Here is a 21230-nt window from a genome sequence, read left to right as displayed (position 1 = left end):
TTTGTACCATTCAGGTTGCAAAAAGAACACCTAGCATCAGAGAACACATTTTTCACAACAATAATTAAAATTACTATATTATTTCCAATTCCATTTAACTGTCTGGGAAAAAAAAAAAAAAAAAAAGGTCTAAAAAGTATCTGTGTGAAGTATTTCAAAATACTAGTAATTTAAGAAAAGTTCCAGGTATTTCTACATCACTTCTGACATTCTAACATTCGCAGTATGCTGTTCAGCCCCATAGCATGAAACTAATACTCAAAAATTTATCGGTTAACACTGTCAGGCAATCTTGGATGCCTCCCCCGGTTTCAAGTAGTAAGACCACAACAGAAACAGTGGAAATCAAACGGTAAGTACTGATTGTTAGTTGTTTCCTAGTGCTTGGCTAGAGCTGATTTTGGAAGTGAGCCAATAGGGCAATTCTTTGAGGGACTGAGTTTGATGAGTAAGATGGCATGGGAAGGGAAAACATTCCATACCTAAATACTTGTTTGGGCTCCTAGCAGCTTGATGCCCAGCATTAACTGAGGTCTGTGTGCATGAACTGCCAGAGACTTGAGGTTACATAAGTGCTCCCAAAGTTTTTCTACAATGCTTATATGCTTTCTTCATGGTTTTGCTTTGGAGTATTCCAGTTAGCTCTCCACAAGACAAATCTGCTATAGAGCGACTAGCCATAAGGGCAGGAACCTATTGGTGCTATTTGGTCTGACAGCCAGGGACTAACCCTAGGCCCTTTTGGTTAACAGTGTGGACAAAAACTCAAGATCTCCTTAGTCAGTTCTCAGTGAGGTGTCTAAGAAATAATTTAGAAGAAAATCTCAGACTAAAGTTACTTGCAGATGAATGTTTAATGTTTATTTCTAAAGTTGTGGTTGCTTTCTGGCAGGTCAGAAAGAGAACAGAGAACATTTCTTGTGCTCTCATCTAAAAGCAGACTATGGATGGTTTAAAATATTTATGAATGAACTTTCATGATATTCTTTGCTTAGGTCCCCTATTGGCTGCAGCATGGCCTTGTGCTTCCCTAGTTTTAATCTTGAAAATTTCCAACATGAGTCTCACGAATATCAATGATGAAAATTAAACAGAAATGAATGGGTACATTGCAATGTTAGGTATAATTCCTTGGTAGACCACTGCCTAGGGAGTTTATGGAATCTCTGTCACTGGAAGACTTTAAGATGAATCCTTAAAACCAAGTTTAGCAATTATTTTTAATCTAATTCTGTGTTTACTACTGTCCATCTCTTTGGCCAAGATTCGAAGTCACTCACCACCCAGCAGAAAGATAGCTTCTAGATGCTAAAGTTTATTTTCTTTTAAGTCAGTGCTTACTAGATATTTTTAATATGTCAACTGTGATTATTTTATCTGGCTTCATTTCAATAATCTCACTATGATCATGGTAATTTTGAAAGTATAGGATAGGATGCATCCTGTATATGACATTTGCTCAGCTTCCAACAAAAAGCTGGGATTCCTGTGTGCTTCTCAACACTAATTATCCAGTTACTCCTCTACTCTCATAGCTCAGAGAAGACTGAAATACAGGCTTATTCTTTCTGAAGTTTTCACAGCCCTTTCTGGATCATCTAACAACAATGTCACCAAGGACAGTTGGTTAAACAGTGACGTGCATTAAATAATTAATTTGTTTATCTTTTAAAAGTGTTTGAAAATGTGAAAGCTATTTCAAATTGTGAATATTGCTGCAACCAATAATAGTTGCCAAAGGAAAGCCTTCTACTCACCTGTGAGTTTCAGGAAATAGAGTGCTAATAATCACAGTTTTAAAAGGTCACTATCAGTCTTAAAGATGGGTGGAGCAAAGAGCTGTGTCTTTTCTTCAAATATGAGAATGGCTGATTGTTCTGCTATCCTCAGGAAGGGAGTTCAGCAATCATGGGTTTGTGGGGTTTTTTGGTCAGGGTTTATTATTTACTTACCTTTTCTGATTCTGAGACCTGATTCTAGCCTTCTATACTCAAGCATGACATGTAAACTTCTAGAGTGCTTTGCCTCAGGTCCAGGCTGATCAAGCACACTTTACAGAATGCTTAAAAAAATTGCAATTGAAACCAAGAATGTAAGCAGCTCACTGTAACTGAGTTTTTGGGTTGTGATTTGTGTGCTGAAAACAAAACAGTATTGATCAGAGTGATTGACTGGAGAATGTTAATTGAAGAATGATTGTCTTAGTAACATATAAAGAATATGATTAGAATTTAGTATTATGCTACTTGAGTTAAACAGGTTATGTTCCACATTAAGAAACCAAGAAAAATAACATCTTGGAAGGAAGGAAAACTAAAATTAATTGCTCTTGGCTGATCTGAAATCTTGCCAAGTGCTTCGTTACTAGCATTTTGCTACTTGGTTTCTGAAATGTTTATTCTTTTCTTTCTGTAGGACCACTTCAGAAAATTCAGAGGCTCCAACAATGTATGTTTTGCTTACTTTGCTTCTTAGTAGATTTAAAATTGCAACACACTCCTGTGCACAAACCTTGATTATTATTTTACATTTATTTATAATACAAAGCCTGTATAATTTACCTGGGAGGGTTTCTCCATAGTCAATGTCACAGAAGCGCATGAAGAAGACTTCCTTCCTTGCAGAATTGTAAATATTTTCACATAGCTTAGAACATTTCACTGGATATTTATTCAAATTAAAAAACCAACTGTAACTGCATAAAAAATTAAAAACTGCTTCACAATTTTAGTTCACAGTTGTATATGTTACTAATGCAAATACTCCTTTATATTAAATTGATGCTTTAAAGAGAGAGTGAAAAACAGAGCATGAGCAAAGTGAAGAAAAAAAAAGTAGCAAATTAAAAAGCTGTGCACATGCAATGGCTTGTAATAGAAGGTATTAACATAAGATGAATTGACGTAAAGTACTCTAAACTTATTTGAGTGTGCAAAGATTGCTCAAATTTTAGAAAATAAATTTATTAAAATAATTCATTAATTAAATGTACATTTCACATGGTCTAAATGAGGAAAAGGTTACTTAACAAACCTGTAATTTCATGGCTTATAATTAAGACAGCTACACAACTTGTCATGGTTTAGTTGCCATCCTAAAAGAAATATTCTCTAAAGAAGCATGTAACTCTCATTTCTCACTTTATTGCCTACCTTCTCCCTTTCTTATAATATCTTATAATTTCAGTATTCCTTTAGTAACCAATCTGACTGTTCACACAAATAAGTAAAAATAGGGAAGTGAAATTGATCACTTATTTAGCTTTTTAAAAATCAGTACTTTGTTAAATAAGTAAAATGTTAGTCTTTACTAAATAAGTAAGATTTATTTAGTAGGTATAGAAAAGTATTTTAAAGTTCCTTTATTACTAAAATAATTTTGAAACAGTGTAAGAACCACTTCATTACTATATCCATACTAGCAAAACATCTAGTCTTGGAATACTAATTTTCAAAAGTCTCAGTGGATGGAATAATCTAGTCAAGTAAAGCATTACATAACTATATATATTTTTTATATATATAACTTTATATATATATTTAAATAAAAAACCAGAAAATAGTTTCTCAAAGAAAATCCAAACTCACTCTAGTTACACTTGTAAGAATTATAATATCAACAATGATAACCCATTTAAATGATATAATGTGTTTCCAAATATCTTCTTGTGCCTTAAGTGTGTTTTTACCATTCTTATTGCAGGGTTGCCTTTTCATCAGAACAGGTGACCCCTCAGAAATCAAACGCTGATGTGGACAATCAAGATACAGCAAGGTAACATAAGCACATGTACTCAAAACAATGCTTTGATAAACATTGATAAATGTGATAAATGCTATATTAAGTACACAGTTTGTTTGATTTCCATATTTGATAGCTCATTTGGACACAGTGTGTGATAAATGGAGCACTTATCTAGTCCTACCAATTGACCCAAAATACAAACTTCAAGCTCCATCTCACTGACTTGCTAAGTTATCTCAGATGTTTAATTTTTTATTCCTTCAGTCCGTCTAGCCTTCATCTTTAAGAGCAGTATATAGATAGTTGCTGCAAATGTTTGGAAACAGATGAATTGGAGTTGTATGGATTATATAGTATATTTTCTTTGGTCTTCAATAAATTGTAGGAGAGGTAATATCTGCACACTACTATGTATATATATAAAAAACCTAAGTTGTACACTGCACTGTTAAAATTTTAAATAGTACAAACCCAACACATACCATTTACTGTGACAAAATTAGTATATCTAAACAGATGGACTTGTTCTTGTGGTATGAGTTAGATGGCATATGTACTAATGTATCTTGGAAAGTGTACAGGATACCATGAAAACTATTGGTGGAAAAGACATAGAATTTTTTTTTTTAACTGAAATTCCAGAAAATTGTAAGGTTCTCTACTGATGGAGATGTCACATTTTCCAAAACAATCAGCAATAACCATGCAAAAATTTGACTCTGTGACCTTGACCAGAATAAAATGCTTGAATATGCAATTAAAAAGTGAGTGAATTAGAAACAGATTTCTAGGTATGCACTGAGAATTACAGTAGCTCATTTTGCAGTTTTCACCTGGAAATATTAAATGGTGCAGACACTAAAATCAGTTTAAATCAGCTAATTTTATTTAATTAGATTCATAAAGTACAGTTTTCTGAGATCTGAAGCCACAGTCCATATTATTTTGAATCGTGCCCCTCTCCCCTAAAGCCCCCAGTATATAAAACCAGTACAAAGTAATTAAGAAAACATCCAAAAGATGTCTGACAGTGTAATCCCAAGGAAAAAGCAATGTTTCAGTGAAACATTTTCTTGCCAACAAATGTGGGAGATCTTGAAGTATTAAATGTCACTGTATTAACTAGGGAAGTCACAGCCATTCTTCACTCCTAAAGGCTTGTTAAGGTCTGTCTTAATCCCCACCCTCAATCAGTTCATATTCATCATCCCTTGGTGGTTCTCATTACCATATCAAGCTTTGTATTCCTGTCCCTCCATTGGCGGAGAGCTGGAGGAACATTTTACTGGTCTACAAGTTTCTATGGTAACATTGTGCTGCTACAGCTATTTCTGTCAGTATATAAACTATAAGTAGCCTGTAATCTTAGTGGGCAAAATTCAGCCCTCTCTGCTTCTGCTATAATTCCTTCACATTTGACTGGTGCTTCAGATGTCATCCATCTGCTGCTGCTGTATTAGCTTCACAAAACTACAGATTTTTGTTAAATTTGTGCTAACCAAAAATGCATTAAGCAGCTGTCAGCAGAAGTGCCTTTCTTCTATTAAAGATGTCATATAAATACTACACTTTTGGCAAAAATTGTGTCACACGGGAAGTAAACAGTACATGAAGAGTATTTCTAGTAACACCGACATTTATTAGAATATTTTATCTTACATCCTTTAATTTCCTGTATTTTTACTTAGAGTGGAAAGATTTTCAGGTCATGCTTTTTAAAGTCATACTTAATTGATTATTTGTCTTTTGTTCAGGATTCTGATAGGGATGTTAAAGGAATAATGAATTCATTTCAGTATAAAATAAGTGGAAAATGCCAGTTTGTTTTCTCTCAAACTGGTCAGTGATACAAGGAAAATCTTCTGGAAGGTATTTACCTGAAAAAGATGTCAGATACTATCTCTTTTGGCTAAAAGTGTAAGTTTCACTGTATACTGTTCCATGCAAGGCCTAACACTGATTCTGTTAAAGTAATTTTTGCATTGTTTTCAAGTACAACAGTTAGACGTGGCACCCATCTTAAAACACAGAGTATACAATAATATATCTGGAGGCATGGATATATGGCTCTCCAGTTTTTGGATATGATTAACAGAATGGAATAGGCATCTCATGATTAGTTAGGGCATCTATAGGTACCCTAGACAACATAAGTAGGCTAGGATCCAGCAAAAGTAAAGATAACCACTGTCTAATAATTGTGTATTTTTCAGAGCATAATAGGTCGCCATCAAATCAGGTCTCTTGGTATCTTACCAATGCAGCAACATATGAGCACTGCACTCTGGATCCATACAGAGACATTTTTTCTGATTTACTCAATGAGTCTTTTATTCATTGCTTGTCAAGTACTTTTTGTGTTCTCTTTCCATTTCAGTGGAAATGCAAGATTCTTGCTCTGTGTTTTTCTGTTACAGAATTGTAGCAAACATTAAATGCAGGTGTTTAAAAAACTGCGGTTTTTAAAGAACCATGTTCTGTGAGCAATCTTGTTAAATCACTTCAAACATCCAGAGGGTGTTTAACAGAGCTTTAGTCAATCTTTCATTAATGATTATAGTTAGGATGCAGAAACATGTGTTTCTATAAAATGCTTTTATATGGGATTCACTTGTATTCAACTACGCTGCTTCCTTGTATATGATCTATACAGAAAACAACAGTATTCGGCATGGAGAGCCACATTTACCATGGCAGTAACCAAGATATTACCACCAAAAGATGCAGAATAATCAAAAAAACATATTTTCAAGAGTTCATAAATTGTAGAAGTAATGAATTTATCTCTTAATTTGCATAGATACATCAGAATTTATTTTGGACATACTTGAGGAGAAGCTTTTGAGATAAGAGTAACAGGGGTTATACAAGAACTTAGAGATCTCACTCAGCTCTTAAAGCATCCCTATTGAGATTATCTACCAGTGAATGACTATGAGCCTGTAGGGGCACAGGCCATATTGTAGACACTTTTACATAAGCATGTCTTTTTGGTATGTCATCAACAGCAGAGTTAGGTTGAAGAAAATGTTTCAGCTGTGTATTTGTATGTATGTGGGTGAGAGAGTCATCTAAATTTCTAGAGAACAGAAACAAGGAACTAGAATATTTTTTTCTGACATAATTAAGCAGATACTATATTCTTGGCTCTTTAGCATTTTGTTTTCTATGAAGTACAGTACACTGTATAATAGTTCTGTACAGGATTTTCCTATATTGTAGAGGGTAATTCACTATAATTACTCCTGTCAGTAGCAAATTTAGACAATGCTGTAAATATGTTTGTATTATGCATCCTTTTAATTATATTCCTATTTGACCTGAGATGTGCTGCCAGTTTTCATTATAAAAGATCGTGAAAGAACAACACATTAATTACCTGTCCTTTAACTATCTGTTGTAACAAGGGCACATTTTTCCATGTCTATCAACATTTGGAAACTTTTAAGAGTGGAAAAAATTAAATACAGATTTTTTTCAAATTATTTTAAAAATATGAGTAAATTGGTATCAACTTGGAATTTTTCAAACCAATGGAATTAAAATCATCATGTCAGGTCTCCTAAACTAACACTTATTGATAAAACTTTTATTGCTCTAGAGCTGCAAAGAACACAAAACTGAGAGAACATGTAGGTGCATTTTGAGGCATTGGCCAATTATGTGTTCCTATTACATGAAAAAGAGAATTCTGGTCTATGGAGAGAGACAGGCAATTCCAAACAGCCACTAGAAACATCTTAGAGAATTATCTTAGGTTGGGCTAAGCTTAGATGACCAAAATTAGAAGGCATGACTCCCACATAAGGTATTCCTGTGTGACTTTTCCATTGTGATGTCTTTTTTATTTACCTTCATTTTTTAGTGATACCTTCAGGAGACCTCTAAAATGTTCTGGAGGACATTGGTGTCACTCAAATGTTGGAAGCAAGGATACTAAAACAGAACTCACGTAGGCATACTCATAATTCAGTAGCTGTAACTGCAGCCAGATCCTGCTTTGGCTACAATGACGATTTTTTCCTTATGGCAAATTGAAGTGGCTTTACACTTTCTAAATTGCTTTTGATAGTACAAATTAATACACAGTCATTTCTGATGGTGCATTTTTGCATTTCAGCAGAAGGTACTTCCTGGTGACCAGGGACCTTCTGCCTCCCAATTCTGACATATTCAGCATTCAGTGGAATGCTGGTTTACAGCTTTTCTGCATGTTGATATAAATGATTTGGTGTTGCAGAGCTTATGTGAAGAGATCCAAGCCCATTATTCCTAACTGAAAAGTTAATACTGTGTTTACAGGGTCATACATATCCTCCAAGCAAAACTGAATAAGTTTTTGTTCTTTTTCAGTGATCTTTCCTAGTCCACCTCCTATAAAACCTTCTGATCAACAGCTTCTTCCTCTGTATTTAACTCCAAAACCCCCTGGGCTAAGCATTACACTGGTTTTGGCACAGTATAAATTGGCTTTCACAGTTGACTGCAGACCTCTTCTGTTCCTTCATCCTCGGCTGTTATTGATGAAAGGTCTGAATGAGGGCTTCTGGCACTGATTAGTGAGCATAGCGGTGTGGAAGGAAATGCACCCTGCTTCAGAATAAATGCCACTCTCTTCTCAAAGTACTTCTTTATTCATTCTCAGTTATACATGACAAAGTCTGATATAGGGACTGTAAAGCAGTCACGGATGGCAGATCAAAATTCAGTCAGGCCCGTGATGTTAAGCTTTATCCAGTGAGATGCCTGACATACTTAATATACTCTAGACCCACTCTTTTAGTCCAGACTTGGAAGGTCCAGTTGGCAATCAGTTGTTTTTGTCTTCTTCTGTGCTGACATGACTAGATCAGAAATGCCTTAAGGTTTTAGCCAGACTTGGTTAGTGTGGTCTTTGCATATTCCGTCATGTCAGAAGAAGCAGCTGTTGATTAGAATGCTTTGTAGGAGGTCAACTGAGAGAGATCACTGAAGAAAGGACAATAGATGCAACTTGTTTGGTATCATGTTTAGGAATATTATATCTATCTTATAATACCATCTGTTAGAAACAGGGAGTCACCTTAGTAGTTTTTATAATCCTGCTCAGGGCTTTTAATGAGAAAACAGATGGAGACCTATTGTACTGTGTATGACTCCTTTAATAGGTGTGCCTCTGGATTGCTGATAGCTGATTGATTGATTCTGGATGATGACAGAGTGAGTAGATCTGAAACCTCACTGAGTATCCTGGGATTTGACAGGAAGTGCTCCACTGATTAAAGACATTACAGCAAGTCTTCTGAAATTTGTGTGGTCCTTCAGTTTTCTGGTCCATAAAACAACATCTACATATTGGTGCTTTGCTGATATACATGTATATATGTATATCAGCAAAGAGGGATGATGAAATTCTAGGTAAGAAGGCAAGAATGCTTTCAAGAATTAGGGAGTATCTTGAACTAGAAATTGGCTCAACAAGACTTTTACAGGTTAAGTAAACACTCACTGAATGACTAGGGAGTCGTGGGCAGATACTCTCCTGCTGGACACTTGAGGTTCAAGAGCATGACTGGGGTTTGTTTAAAATTTAGTTTCTCACTGTCTTTCCTATACCTGTCGAGGATCAACTTCAATTTGGCCTCAACATAAGGACAGTCAGAAAAATGTGATCAAACTTTTTAAAACCTATTTTTGTTGACTGTTTTCTTCATTGCCTTCAGAATTTGCAGATACAAACATTTTATCAAGCAATCAATGACATCACTAAAGCTCTTTTAGTTCACGTTTCCTGTTTCTATGCCATTTGAAACTTTATCTGAATGTTTTCAAGTCTAAAAAACCAACCAAACAAAAACTATTAGCTGTGCTTGAATGCCTGGATGAGATTCATTTGTGTTTTCCATTTTGATGGTGATCTGACTTGTCACCAGTTAAACCAGAATTACAGAACTATTATCCACCAAAAAAGTGAGATTCACAAACATATCTCACAGAGCAGAAGGGCTGAAAAGTATTAGATCTTTATCTCAAGTGAACTGAGTTAGAAATCAAATGCAGACTGAAAGTCAAACCAAAATGTAGACAACTCATTTCTCTGTTTCTATTTGTGTCTGAGAGGCATAAGGGTCTAAGATATGGCAGAATAAGAGTGGTTAAACTAAACCACAAATTTTGCATGCAGCCTGCCTTGACAGCTTTTTTTAAACCTATTTACTTATCTTCTTTGCTAGCCTTCTATTTGCTGGACTCTCTTCATTAGTTGTCAAATTTCTAATCCTATTTTACACAGGCAGCTAGAGGCAAAATAGTAGACAGCAGCCACAAAATTCATGGTTGATAAGTTTATAGTATGAGGCCCACAGTAGCTTGGTTGCACATAGGTTTTTCTGCCCTTCAGAGTGGGGCTTTCTTGTAGATTCATAGTGCTATTTTAAGCATTTTTCTGCAAGGGGATGTTAAAGGCAGAATGAACTTTTTTCCTGGAGGTGGTCACTTACAAAGAGAAAGGTAAATGAAGCAGTAGAATTGTCATCCATACTTTTGTGATGATAACAAGCACACCTAAGTCTTAATCTAAGTGTTAATGTTTTTATTTTATAATAAATTCATTAATTTTTTCAATACTTGATCCTTTTGTACAAAATGTGATACAAAATCCTCTGTATTGCTGTTCCAAGTGTTTTTATACAGAATACAAAAATATATATTTATTATCCTGAGTTAGCTGCTCCTAAAAAATTCCAGTCATGTCCTATGGCTGTATTAAAATATTTCATCTTCTTGAATTCATGAGCAAACTATATATTCTCCTCCTGACAGGCTGTCTGACCTACCTCATTCTCATCCATTTTGAAAAATACTCACCCTAGGCAGAATGTTCACAGTGATGTAATGGCTGTCTCTGAAAATACTATGCTTGGAGGTGGCATCCTTTGGAATGACCTATGAAAAATGTCAGCATCTATTGCAAGCCACCTACCATATTTGAAAGATATTTCCCCAGATTTGTCTAAACTGCTTGGTGTAGAAGTTTTATGCTGCTGTTTTCCATCATCATCTATGTTTTAAAAAATTGTTAACAAATTTAAGAAGTATGAATTCAGTTCAGCCAGCCTTGGACACTGAAATAGTTTATTTTTGCAAATGACAGTTATACCTGCAACTGGAAGGACTTCACTGCACCTGATATTCTGATATTCAAGGAGCTTCTTTAGTGTATGAATATATAGGTTAGTCTCTTCCCCACTTTAATATTTTACATCTCTTGTAGAAGTATTAGAAAAGGTATAAATCATATTGTGGATTTTTAGCATGCTAACAACTTTCAAATGAAACCTAAACTGAAATTCTGTTTAGGCTCTGTATATTCACTCTAATTTTTAATGTGAGACTGGGTTATATGGTGATATCAACACCGGTGCCCACTGTGTGCTATTGCTAAAGTAAATGTAGCTTTGTTAACAATGACAGATTAAAAAAATCAGCAGAAGTATGCCCTGAACCTAATCAGATAAATTCTGACATATCTACTATGTCACGTAGCTTGCCCTACTTTACATTTTATCCTTTTATAAATAACAGCTCTCAAACTTTAACTTTAATTGTTAATAACCTGAGCTATGTTTGAACCAGTAGCCTGAAGTTGCGTATCCCATGACCTCTCCTTTGCACTAGCCAGACACCTCAAGGCAAAGAACTTGCAAGGCATTAGCCCTGATTACTTGCTGCAGTAGTGTCAAGCAGATGTTTCATGAGGGTGGAAGCTCAAGAAGTGTTACCAGTGCAATAAATTATACATCTTCTACAGGTTATGTTTCACAGAAGTTTTGTTCCATAGGAACCATAAAGTGTAGCTGAACAGGACAGTCAGCATGTACTTTTGTGCTATTATCTGCAGCCACAACTGTTTCTGTTCACTTATTAGGACTCTTCAGTGTTGGCGTTCTATAAATCAGGCTACTAGCTGACAAGGAGTGCACATGCAGCATAGACTTTTATTACTTTTGTTACTATCCCTTTGGACTGCAAGTAGAATCTTCCTCTCAAGTCAGTCAGCGCATTGGGATACTCAAAGCACTAAAAATAATGTATGAGGAAGTAAAAAAATGCTGTTGGCTGCAAAGTCATGATGATTTAAAGTCTACAGAAGGGAACTAACTCATCTGTCCTTTGAGTTGGACCAAGGATTAATATGGGCCACATTTCTGAAGGAATGATTCTCAAATGCTTGGAAGTTTGTAAATCTCATGGTTTGGGTTTTTTTCATTATTTCCAAATAGGCAGTAGGTCAAGGTTGAACCATTTTAGATAACTCTTTTTTTGTTTGTTTGTTTGAAAACTCTGTGCAAAGTGAACAGAGCAATCTAAGGTAAAGCAAATCTGCAGTTACCTGGGAAGAATGTTAAAATACATGTGAAAATGTAAAAAGATCATGTTTTAATGCCAGAATCTTTCCTGCTGGTCTTGAGGGAATTTCTTCCTTCCCTGTTGGTAGAAAAATGTTACCTACAACAAGAACAAGTATATAAATGACATAACTTCCCAGTGTCCTACAATCAATTTCTTAGCATTATTAATTCAATTATGTAACATCTGTTACAAAAACACTAAAATATTTTAACATTTCTTACAAAGATTAAACCAAAAATTTCTAGTATTTGGGCCTTGTGGTGTAAGCATATTTTATAAGCATTATAGTTGGTTATTTTTATAGGAAGGTGTCTTTAATTTATCTGTTTCTGAAAGAGGAACTCCCCCAGGAATTATTAAAAAATATGAAACTGAAAATTGTAAAAAAGTGAATACAGTATTCTATATCTATACCGTGAGTAAAAATTTCAAACATCTGTTATACAGAGCTAAGTCTCATAAAAAGCATATTGGAATTTGGTTCTCCAAATGCTTATACTCCTTGAAAATCAGACATAGAAGTGTACTGGCCTACAGGACACAGCTTTGCTGCTGTATGGTGGTTTAACCCCAGAGAGTAGCTCAGCCCCACACAGGCGCTCTCACACTCCCTTCTGGTGGGATGGGGAAGAGAATTGAAAGAGTAAATGTGAGAAAACTCATGGGTTGAGTTACACACAGCACAAATCCAAAATAGCCCCATACTAGCTACTATGAAGAAAGTTATCTCTATCCCAGCCAAAACCAGCATATACTGTTTCAGCCTTTCTTTTGCTTCATGCTGTGAAAGTCAGCAGAAGTAAGAGAGGCTACTGATAACCCTGATGAGTAAACTGCATATAACCCCATGATTGCAGCCAGAACGAACAGGAGTCCCACATCCTCTGCTTTCTATGTTTTGGGTGAATACTCAACACTGAGGCCAATATATATGTGAGGGTTGCATAACACATAATGATCATAATTGAGGTAGCTGAAATTGCAAGGCTTCAGCAGGCTTTATAGAAGACTTGAGATGCATATTTTGAGTACCTCTAAGAACATAAAGGAATGGAGGATGCAGGAGATAAGAATAATAGTGTATATTTTACTCAAGCCAAACACATGCACAGCTGGAGATTTTTTCTTAATTAAATTGCAAAAAATATAAGCTAACAAAGTAACTACCTGAGGTCTTATTAGACTTATCATTTTAGTGTTGCTACGTCCAAGTACTGAGCAATTTGCCATCCCATTCATAAAGAAAAGGATATCTTTGGATAACCACAAGACTCCAGCTTCTGGAGGAAAAGCATAAAAAGTCTGAAATCTGGAATATAAAGAGAATTTTCAAAAGTACTTAATGTGTAGATCTATTAATGATTTGTATGGAATTCTAGCTAAATGACAGTAGATACTCCTTGCATCGAACTGGCTTTGTTTCATTCCTAAATAAATGGAGACGTTGATAATCTCATCAAAGGGAGCCCCAAAGCTGACAAATGTGACCAAGAAGAAATCTGGAAAGGCTGTCTTTATCTTTCACTGAGATATTGTTTCATGATAAAACTGTTCAGAATGAAATGTCAATAATGAGATGTATCGAACATTGTTGACTATCAGGTTATAGAACAGGTTCTACAGCTGGGGCACTGTCATGGCATCATGGTCATCACTCTTTTCCTGTTGCTTTCTTTTGAGGAGTCAGTTTTTCAATTTTTTTTGGTGAGTTAAGGTTAATAGGTGGCTACTTTTTAGGCAAAGTTGCTGAAAGTTTTTAAGTAGGGGAGTTTGCAGTTGGAAAATGCATTTTCATGGAAATTAAGTGTTTTATAGAAACATTAACACCAGTGCAATCCTTTGAAGGGAAATAAAGGCAGTCAAAACAATGCCCCATGTTTTGACTTGATCCTACTAAATGTTCGATTCAAAGAGTATAAAAGACATTGATTTACACTTTTATTTTTAATAGTTATGTTACATTAATATATATTATGTTTATTATGTTAGTATACATTATTAATTAGTATATATTAATATACTAATGTTTAATCTTAGGATATTGAAAAAATAAATTTACCAACAAGATCTAATTTAGGGAAGATTTTTTTTTCTTATATCAGATAATAATAGCAAATCACATCCTATCTCTTTTACGGAAGTTCAGGAATCAGTGGATGCAACCAGTTCTCGGCATCCCTCAGTTTAAATGTGAGATTTCTTGTGAGCAGGAAGAGTTTATTTGGGAAGAAGCTGGTCTAGATAGCCTACCAAATAGACTAATGGATTTTTTTGACTGATTTAGCTGGAAATACTTAGTCCATAATTACATTTTAGGTAAGAAATTGTTCATGCACATATCTGGAATACTTGGCTGATTGTATTATCTGGTAAAGATTTTTGCTATATCATAGCATGTTAGATGTCAGGCAGTATTTGAAGTTGGCCATGATGCATGTTCAGCAGGAATTATCTTTTTTGACATAAATATTAGGTATAACATGGTGTTTCCAAAATATAATTTGGTCCTCTTATTCCAGGAAGAGTGTGGGCTTATGTGCATATGGGGGGCATATGGCTGTGTCTATGAATATCTTTGAATTACTAAAATTATGTATGCTTTGAACTTTTCATCAGTTTAATTTTGTCTTTCATAAAGAACATGTCAATTATAATTTCCTTTAAAGTGAGTATTTAATTTGGCTAATTGACAGCTGGCTATACTAATTGTGATTTGATCTAGTTTTTGTTGTGTCTCTAAAGGAACCAAGATCTTGATAACCTCATCAAAGTGAATCCAAGTTCTTTCACAAGTGACAAGAAGTAAGTCTTCAAAGCCTCTCATGCCCTATGTTTCTAAGGCAGTGAGTAGTTTGTAACTATGAGAATGTCAGAAAGGTAATGTTGCAAATCTGTAAAATGTTTATAGATTAATAAGTAGCAGTCCTTATACAGAATGATGGATAGAAAAATACAGATTAATTAACTGGCATGTGCACTATCAGATGAACAAATAATATCTGTGGCAAGCTTCCATACATGCCTTATATGCTTCCCCAATAAAACCATTAAAGAAAAGTTTTAATATGGTTAGAGAAACAGAATTATACAAAATATTGTTGGACTCATGGATGACGAGTGTTGCCCCAAAACGGTGTAGCAAAGCATTTCAGTCAGCAAGGGCACTGATCCATAAAGAACAGCTTGAACTGACATTTTTGAACAGCACATCAGTTCAGTGTGTTTCAGGCCAAGTATCTTGCGGTCTGTACATAGCCCTTCAGCATACGAAAAGGGAGGAACTGCCAGGGTACTGTGATAGTAAGAGCTGTGTAATATTTGTCACACCTAACACTGAAATTCTACAGAAAACTTCAAGAACAGTACCGCACATAAATATTGCCAACATGTGTTCATCTATTTTACAGTAGACAACCTCACATATATGCATACATACATATACATATATGTACACTTAGCACTAAGCTATGTAGTAGTACACTTACACTGTAAGCTGAGTATGATTTTTTTGCAAATTTTCATTCACAGAGAATTTATCATGACAGAGTCCAAGACTTTGGGACACTACTGAATTTTAGGAGACATCCAAAGTTTTAAGATTAATAAATCTATTATAGATTGAAGTGACCAAGTTCACAGTTTCACAGAGCTAACAGCCTTTTGCTTTTGCTCCCTACTTCTACCTAAAGAGAATGAGGGGTTTTTTACATTAGTTAGAGTGCTTTTCATAGGTCATTCCGTTCTCTCATTCACTGAACCATTTTAAAATAATAAAAAAAAAAAAAAAAAAAAAACAACAGAGGAAAAAATAGCCACTAGTTTAAATGTATTTATGAAATTAAAAAAAATATTTCCTCATATGTAAACTTTGTGAGTCTTTGGATGCTTACATTTTCAGTATAAGTACAGGCATAATCAGTGCTTTAATTGTTAACTATGGTGACACAGGGAGGTAATTTCTTGTAATTCCAGAATCAAAAATATGTGGACATTTGGACATATTTTTAGGTGTCATCTTAAGAAGTACAAGTTTCTTATTTTAAATAAAAACTTTTTTTTTTTTTTTTTTTTTTTTTTTGCAAATTAATGATGCAAACAAGGATTAAGCTGCTTTGGAGCCTGTAAATTAATACTAAGTTCTTTGAAAGTTCATGATTCTCCTTCATTATCTTCACTGGCAAAGAACAATCTTAAACTACGGCATTGATGTGATTAAACAAGGCCTTTTTATTTTCTTGGTTGTATTAGATAATATTTTATATCTAATTGTACAGAACTTTACCTTGCTAGTGGAAAATTGTAAACATATTTTCTTATTATAAGTACTTATACGTATAATATAATATAAATAATATAATAAATAATATAATATAAATACTTATAATAATATAAGTATTTGCAAATTTTTAACATAAACTTAACTAACAATTTACTTTTTTCTTTGTAAATGTGTGCATAAATATATTTCTTTCTTTTACCTATATTTTCCCTCTCCCCAGATAGGGGGAATATTTTAACAGTTCTATTTGTCTGTTATTTCAGAGGAAAAGACCTTGAGGATTTTACTGGAATAAATACTGCTGGTCAGAAAAATAAGAGGCAAGGCTGTCATAACCTTTCTCTTATATACTTATAAAATATTTGTGGTTGGTTGGATACTAGTATTAATAGGTTCTATTCTGTAAAAATCATTAGAGGAGTAAAAAACTAATATTTTTATTTGATTGAAACTCTAGATAACTTTTTAAAATTCCTCATTAAATACAGGCTAGTAAGCATAAAAAATTCCGTGTGGAAGAAGGTAGTACTTGACTTTATCTTACTGGAACTCTAAACAGCCAGTGCATGACCACTCAAGTTCTTTAAATTAGTGTGAAATGATCTGTCAAACTAAAATTTGTCCTTTAAATACAAAAGAGGAGTATCATAAATAAATTTTTTAAAAATCCTTTTTTTTCTTAGTATCGTTATTCATTTTCAAATGAGAAACAGTGTGGCTTTTTCTTAATCTTAATTCTTCAATGGATAGCATTATTATTTTTAATTACAGACCATTTAATATAAAATATTAATGTAATTTTATACGAATATATTCTATAGATTGCATCTGTTAATATATGAAAATATGAATATGGGAAAATATATCAAATCAGCTTTTTCACAGCCAATGATTTACAAGTTACTAGTATAAATGTGGTCATATGGTCCTAGAGAATGTATACAACCCTAGACAACAGCAGTTATAAGAGGGATCTGGGCTGGATATAATGGCAAAGCAATTAACACACTTTGGTAGCCATTTCCATAGCTCATGGTGCTGATGCCTGCACCGAATGAAATTATATTATCAAGTTAAAATGATAGAGCCATAGTCAGTTTAGAAGATGTAGGCAGGCCGTTCGCCTGTAGCATGGCAACACAATGCAACACAGTGACCATGAACTGAAACGAGAGATTCAGACTGGATATTAGGAGGACTGTCCTGCAGTGGAGCAGGTTGCCTGGAGAGGTTGTGCCCTCTCTGTCCTTGGAGGTTTTCAAGACCCAACTAGAAAAAGCCCTGAGCAACCTGGTCTGACCTCAGATCTGCTTCTGCTTTGAGCAGCAATTTGATCTAGAGACCTCCCAAGGTCCCTGAATTCCAACCTGAATTATCTTACAATACTACAATGAAATTAGCATTTTTTAGTAGTTTATCATTCTTTTGTAGTGCCACACTGGAGAGAAACTGAAAAATATTGAAGTTTGAACTGATAACTCTTACTTCATAACTAACTAAATACTTATGATATGAAACAATTGTGATACATACTCAGTGTAGTTAGGAATCTTCCTTGTGAAATGCATATAATGTCTTCTTCTTAAACATAAATAACTCAACCCATTTAATATGTTTTGGCTGAATAAAAAAATTGATTAATTCTGAGGTCTTTCTCACTTTCACAGAGATGAGGACCTTGGTGGTCACACTGAAGTAAAGTCTGCTGATGACCAAAGTAAAAAGCGGTGAGATTCAATTCATAGTTCCCTCTAAAATTTAAAGAGCCAATATCAAGAGTTGTAGCTGTTTAGTGTGATACCAGAAAATGTGAATTCCTAATACAAGCAAGCAGAATTTTTATAACTTGATTAAGATATCTGTATTATTTCTAAAATGTGTCTGGTTAACCAAATATAACAATACAGATGCATGCATTTTGATAATAAGCAATGACTCAAACCTATAATCTCTTGTAGTGAATGAAAATGCCTGGTGACCAGATGCTCCTAAGTAGTTTTGTGCTTATCTAGGTGTTTTGTGAACTCGGCTGTTCAAAGCTTTCTCAAAGAAAATAAAGTAAATGCATTCATACTTTAAAAGTTTCACTGCTACTACATTTCATTATTTGCAAAAACTAAGATACATTTTGGTCAATTAAAGTGAAGTTAGTATTACATTTTTAGGTACCATTCTGATAATATCTTTCTGAGTCTTCCATTAGTTGTATATCTAAACGAAGAGAAAGAACTTAGCTATCTGTATACATAAGCAGTTTTTCTATCTTTTATTATAAAATATTTTTATCCTAGCAGTCCCATTTGACAGTCTGACCAGAGGTGAATATACTGAATATCTATGGTGAACGAGCTTCTCTTTTAGTTCTGAAAGGGGGCCTGCCAGATTAGGAGTCAAGCACAATAGAGGTTGCTGCTTCATGCAGCATGCTATGCATATAAAACAGTGACCAGCACTGAGCAAGGTTCATTTAGCAAAGCTTCAGACCTTGGCAAGCTCAATGAAATAAATCAAGCTGCAGCCCAAACATACAGAATTAAGGTTTATAACCATCAAGTTGTTTCAGAATATAACCTTTGGCAGAACCAAACAAGAGCAGCCTTTGTCTGAGCTGCTTTGTAAAATCATCAAAAACATTATTAGCACTTATTCCTGAAATCCTATAATTTGTCTGACAAGGTTTATTTTTATGTTTGGTTGCATGTCATGTTTGAGGCAGGGAAAACCACAGGAAACAAGGTTTCTTTTGCTTGAATCGTAATCCTGCTTTTTGAGATAAGAGTCTATGTATCTGTTTAGGTGGTTATTTCTAATAGAAACATAACTGTAATATATCTAAAAAAATAAAATTTGGAACAAATATCATAAAAACAAGAACAAAACATTATAGAATACTGCCAAGAAAATGCAGAATGTTATCAACCACCGAGACATTACTGCACAGTTGAAAACCTCAGTGGGAATTTTGAGGAAATTAGAGTTCAATTAAAGTTAGATGAAGTTTCTGATATGAATATATCTACCAGCAGAAACTAGAAGATTTCAAATTATAGGTCAGTAATTCCATTATTTTTCACAAGCAACAATTTAACAACAGTAAGAAAAAGATAAATTTCTTTTACCTACAGTTTCGAGCCCAAGATTCTACATTTATGGCTGTAAGTGTAACTGAAAGCTGCATAGATGAAAATTATTTCTAAAAACTGATTGTTTTCTTGTTGTGTGGTTTCTCTTTTTTTAGGATAACTGAGCAAGCATATGAAAATCATCCAAGGGCTCCAAATAATCTCCCAGAAACAAACTACTCCAGTGACAGTGAAAGAAAGACCAGGTACTGTGGACAATGAATTGAGAACCATAATGTCTAAAGTGCCATTTCTTGCAAAAAATTAAGAGAAACCATCTTTATGCAAGAAACTTCAGGGATGTTTAGAAACCTCCCACTGGTCTCTGGAATCATGCCAGCCTGTTCCAAATTCTGCTTCCAGGATCCCATGCACAGAAGCCCACAAAGCATAGCTCTAGTGCACAGAGCAGGGAGCACAAGACATGCCCTGTGTAGCTCTAGAGATATAGCTGAGGCATGAAATTTAGGAGAGCAGTTAAGACAGAATTCTTACATAGCCAACAGAGGAAAGGCATTTCCTGCATGTTAGATACACCATGCTCTCAGGAAGCTTATTTCTTTCCAAGGCTGTAAAGAAAACATTACACTTTTCACTCAATTGCTTTGTTAAATTCCTAAAACTGTATGGGATTAATCTGAACCCATGTATCATGTATCATGAACCCATGTCTTATCCCAGTCACTGAAACTGTAACATGGGTTTCTGGTTTTTTGACCAGGTACAAACTATTTTAAAAACCATTTCTCTTGCAATATTCTTGCTCTAGCTGGATTCTGTCTCTACAAGCACATGTACTGCAAATTTGAGTGAAAAATGTTATGTAGGGGTATTTAATAGAACTAAATAAACACCAGGTTTGTTGGTAACAGGAAATCATTGAAGAAAAGGAAACAATATATTTTTCTTCACAGTTAAAATGTATTTTCAAGAAATATGACAACAAAAAACATAATATATAATTCTCGAATAAAAGATATTTTGGGATTAGGAAAACCTCTATTCAGTACCAACTCACCCATCTATGTGGCTTAAGTACTAATGTAGACAGGATTTTTTAAAGACATAGTCCTATATGTAAGGTATTGCTGTATAGTGGTCGTGAACTGCCTGAGTCAAGGCTGATGACTTGGAAGGGACAGGAGAAATCTTTTCTTGAGCCTTACCAATAGGGAAAATAGCAGCCACACTCTGGTACTTTATGGGAATTATGGCCAATGTCCCAGTCCTTAAACTTATGCACACCTGAGCCTTGGTGTGTGTATGACTGGGCAGAGGGTCTTTGATCTCTCATTTTCTTACATTTGCTGTAGGAGGTTGGAGTACAGTAGAAATTTGTGTATTCTGAAACTCCTGCATGGTCTTGAAAGCCAAGCCCATAAATTGGCTGAGAATAAAAGCAAATCCAAACAGCAGACAATTTTAAGACTCAAAATTAATGTTCAACACAAAAATTAATTAGCATTTTGCAGACATACAGCTTCTGAGGTGTAATATTCTGATTATCTTTAAAAAATAAAATAGAGAACAATAATACAGGAATGGCAGGGCAAAGGATGTGCTTCAATATGCAGTGTTACTTTACACTTGACAAAATGTAAGCCCTACTTGAAGCTCTAATCCCAATTTAATTCATGAAAGTTTACTGAATGAATGGTCTTTGCAGGTTATTCTTTCAGGGTTTATCCAATAGG

The 21230-nt window shown here is 34.6% G+C and overlaps 1 protein-coding gene across 1 annotated transcript in view; it reads left to right on the top strand.

Moving 5' to 3' along the window:
* The window catches only part of SCEL (sciellin), a 50129-nt gene that overhangs the window by 19908 nt on the left and 8991 nt on the right, over window positions 1–21230 (top strand). The window contains exons 8-12 of the mRNA XM_074860782.1: window positions 287–352; window positions 3703–3774; window positions 14878–14937; window positions 18082–18141; window positions 19653–19742. Of these exons, the coding sequence (XP_074716883.1) occupies window positions 287–352; window positions 3703–3774; window positions 14878–14937; window positions 18082–18141; window positions 19653–19742 (348 nt within the window). The remainder of the gene's footprint in view (window positions 1–286; window positions 353–3702; window positions 3775–14877; window positions 14938–18081; window positions 18142–19652; window positions 19743–21230) is intronic.

Source organism: Strix uralensis, chromosome 2 (assembly GCF_047716275.1).
Source record: "Strix uralensis isolate ZFMK-TIS-50842 chromosome 2, bStrUra1, whole genome shotgun sequence".
NCBI classification, from domain to species: Eukaryota; Metazoa; Chordata; class Aves; order Strigiformes; family Strigidae; genus Strix; species Strix uralensis.
Note: the sequence above shows the minus strand (reverse complement) of the source record. Positions and strands in the feature narration are given on the sequence as shown.